General features: G+C 40.6%; 1 protein-coding gene across 1 annotated transcript; it reads left to right on the top strand.

Moving 5' to 3' along the window:
- The first annotated feature begins 2,741 nt into the window (after window positions 1–2,741).
- On the top strand, window positions 2,742–3,377 carry LOC129680819 (testis-expressed protein 13C-1-like). The gene has a single exon (XM_055612565.1). It carries the CDS (start codon window positions 2,742–2,744, stop codon window positions 3,375–3,377), a length of 636 nt encoding a protein of 211 aa, XP_055468540.1.
- The last annotated feature ends 407 nt before the right edge of the window (window positions 3,378–3,784 follow it).

The raw sequence follows: 3,784 nt of genomic DNA, 5'->3' as shown, positions 1-3,784 counted from the left end.
GTAGAGGCTAAGTCAGTCCTGCTTTGCAGTTTCTATCAAAATCAGAATAAATTAGTTCAAGTAGGGTGGCTTAGCAGAGAAAACTCAAGCAAACAATCACTAAATGAAGTCAAATCCACATCGTAGCTGTTAGATGTAACTGTTCTGTGTTGAATTACTGTCTTGATGTTCTATACAAGTCATCGTATGTTTCAAGGTGACTAGAGAAACACATTTCCACCTGCATTAAGATACCGGAAGAGAAAAAGCAAAGAGCAACCAAGAGTAAGCCAGATTATGTTTCTTTAGAGAAAGATTTTCCTAAAACACCACCGAGGTCCAAATCTCATCAGGAAAAATTGTTAGCAGTCACAGCTCACTGCATTGAAAACTGATAAATTTCATGTTTTCATTTAGCACTTCCATATTCAGGATTCATTTTATATTTCATTATCAAAAGTAGGGAGATTATGTGATAATCCTTTGTCATGTTATGAAAAAGCCTGATTAATTGAATTGGGAAGAAAGGCCAGAAACGTCAGTCCCTAAATATAAAGCACAGTAAATCAATATTCTACCAAATATCTACTTGAAATGGACAGCTCAAAGACAGTAAAAATCTCACACATAAGGCGTATCAGAGTGTACATTATAGTGTGAAGCAATCAAAGGGACCCTAACAGAAATGAGGAACTGGGAAAGCTAAATAATTCTGATTTTTTGTAACCAGCCATTGGGTTAATAACTTAGGGAGAGAAATTATATAGTTCTATTAATTTTTTTTCACCATTACATAAAAATAACATAAGAGAAATGCAGTTTCTCTTACAGAAACATGTCTACAATAATATCAAGGCACATACTGTATATAACAATATATAATATCTAGTATATATTAAGGAAAAATCCCACTTGAATATACAAGGTTATAAATTATTCCAAAACTTCACTGTAAAATCATGACCTTCACTTAAGAATCATATGTAATGAATGAATAAAAATAATATAAAAACACAGATTTTCTTGACTTATAACTGGTTTTTAGAAGAAACCACTGTTTTACTTATTGTCTACAACTCAGACAACTCTGAAACACTGATGTCTGAATTATTGAGGTTTTTTCCTCCAAATTCTAGGTTTTTTTTGCAAGGATGTGGAAAGTTTCATCATCTGTAATGCACTTTTTAAATCCTTGATGAAATGCCTAAAATAAGTACTGTGTCATTATAAAGTAATTCCAACTGGAGGAAAGTATTGAATGCGCCTTAATATTCTTTGGTAATGTGACTTTGCAGTACTTTTGCAAGCATCAATGCAGAGACACTTAACATTACGTGATTAACTTAGCATGTTTTAAACATTTCTGGTTTTATGGGACTAGCAATAAATCGGGATGTCTGCAAACGAGGCTGACGAAGAATAATCTCCATCTGCTGGACAGAATTTTTAAGGTTGTCTAATGCTATGTCCTTGTGCTAAGATGTCTTTTGCATTGAACTTCAACATATGAATCACTTTTAATCAGAGAAAATAAGCATGATAATCACATGCAAAGCAGCACAGGCTTGTAGTGAATTTGTTCTAATGAGAACTTAACTTCTGCTTATGTCAGATAATTTAGCTCTCAAAGCTATAACTGACTATTAAGCCAAAGAAAAGTCTAAGCAAATCTACAATAATTTCCTACAAGAAACTGGGGGGGGGGGGAACTGCCCTGTGACCTTTAAGTAGTCTCGTCGTTAAAAAGGTCACCCTTTCTCTAGAGCTACAAGTGCTCTCACATCACAGGCCTCATCAGTTCTGTCTGTGGAGAGCCCTTCAATTAATGCCAGGGATCATGATAGAAACACTAACAAAAACTCAATTCATCCAGCTATGTTCATTTGTTGAGCCTACAAGGTTAAATACGTCCAATTGAAAGGTTTTGGTGAATTTTAAATTACTTTTGCATACATTCTTCTATCCTTCAGACATTATTCAAAAGATCTGAATGGTGGTAACACTGCCACCAGACTCATTTTTAACGGCTTAATCCTTCCAAAGTACAAGAAAGTGAATCATCTTAAAAAAAGAAAAGGGAGTCTGCTCTCTTTTTTTGGTAATTAATTAATTTATTCACTTTACATCCAGATCACAGCCACCCGCATTCTCTCCTCCTTGTCCCATCTCCCCTCTCTGTTACCCCTCTTACCCCTCCCCTACTCCTCAGAAAAGAGGAGTTCCCCCTACCAACCTACCCCAGAAGATCAAGTCTCATCATGATTGAGGGCATCGTCTTCCCCTGTGGCCTGGCAGACCCACCAGGGGTGTCTGCTCTCTCTCTTTTTTATTTTTTTTTCACAATTTATTCATTATATATTCCGATTGAAACACCCTCTCTCCACTCCCCCAGTCCCACCCTCCTTATTCTTCCCCTTATCTCCTTCCCCTAGTCCACTGAAAAGGGGGAGTTCTCCACTACTGCCATCTGCCCAGGGCTTGTTAAGTCTTATCAGGACTTACCAGATGAGCCAGAATTATCTCTGTCACTGCATTTTGGTCCTAGCAGGTTGTTCTGCAGGTCTCATAGCCCATGTCTATGACGTCCCTGACATGTTAATCCCTTGCGTGGGAGCAGTTGGTAGAGTGGCCTGATGGCTTCAGGGTTTCAGTCTAAGTGAGAAGGGCAAGGGAAGGAGGTAGGAACTAAAAGCCAGGACTGGAGAAGGCACTGAAGTGACCAGTGAGCCCCTTGCAATCCACAAACTAGAGTAGGCTCAGCTATGGCTGTGGACTTTGAGGACCCCAAGAGTGGTTTCCGTCACTGGGAAGTGGTTCTGTTCATCAATGAAGAGGTAACAAGGAATGGCGGTGGCCCTGGCTTCTACCTGACCTTCATTTCACGGCCCTGGAAGGATATCGAAGATGGCCTGAAGTCTATCGTGGCTGATGCCCACGTACCGTGCACAGTCAAGCGGGCATGCGCCTGGAGTGCTCTGGCCCTAGGAGTGAGGGTGGCTACCAGGCAACGAGAAAAGCAGACGCGAAGAGTTCAACAGCTGAACGGTCAGGTCAAAGAGCATGAGGCAGCCACGTGGACTTTGGCAACAGACCTCCAAAGGCTGCGTGATGAACGCGACGAAGTGATCTCCGAGCTTCAAAGTGCAAGAGACAACTTGAAGCAAGTACTACGGGAGCGTAATATGCTGCAGAGGAGACTAGTTGAGTTTAAGCTCTCCGAGCAGCAACTCCTTGCTGAGTCACAAGATGCTGATTATCCAGGTACTCCGCCATGGCCTTCATTTGTCAAAAAACCTACAGAAGCTGTTGATCCAGGCTTGCAGAATGGGCAGTATGCAGCGTCCCGGAAGAAAGCACAAATGGCATCTACCAAAGGTTTACCAAGATCCCCTCCCTAGTCCTTGAGCATAGGCCCCACAGCCCCTCTCCCAGTGTTCTCTGCATCATTCCCAACGGCATTCCTTTCACCATCCAGAGAACTCAAGAAGAGGAAGATGGAGCTTCAACCACTAGCTCCCTTTTCTGCAGTTGACTGCATTTGGATCCCTGCGCTGGAGCCTGAGGGACCAAATTCATGGGCAAAAACTAATCGAGATATAACCAGGGGAACTGGGAAGCTTTGACCCAAAACAGACTCCTCACTGAATTTAGGGAGGGAAAAAATAAATGGAGGTATGTTCCAAAAAAAAAAATATGTATAATCATTTTCTGTGGCGCCTTTCCTAATATTTTCTTTCTTTTATTTATATCATAGAATATTTGAAAACTCATAGAATAAAACTTTTCACTATTCTATTACCAAGCA

This window comes from Psammomys obesus, unplaced genomic scaffold (genome assembly GCF_907164565.1).
Source record: "Psammomys obesus unplaced genomic scaffold, mPsaObe1.curated_primary_1811, whole genome shotgun sequence".
Taxonomy (NCBI): domain Eukaryota; kingdom Metazoa; phylum Chordata; class Mammalia; order Rodentia; family Muridae; genus Psammomys; species Psammomys obesus.
This window is presented reverse-complemented; position numbering and strand designations above follow the sequence as displayed.

Bases quoted from the DNA above. Each gene is read 5' to 3' on its own strand.
- LOC129680819 (XM_055612565.1), top strand. From the start codon at position 2,742: ATGGCTGTGGACTTTGAGGACCCCAAGAGTGGTTTCCGTCACTGGGAA.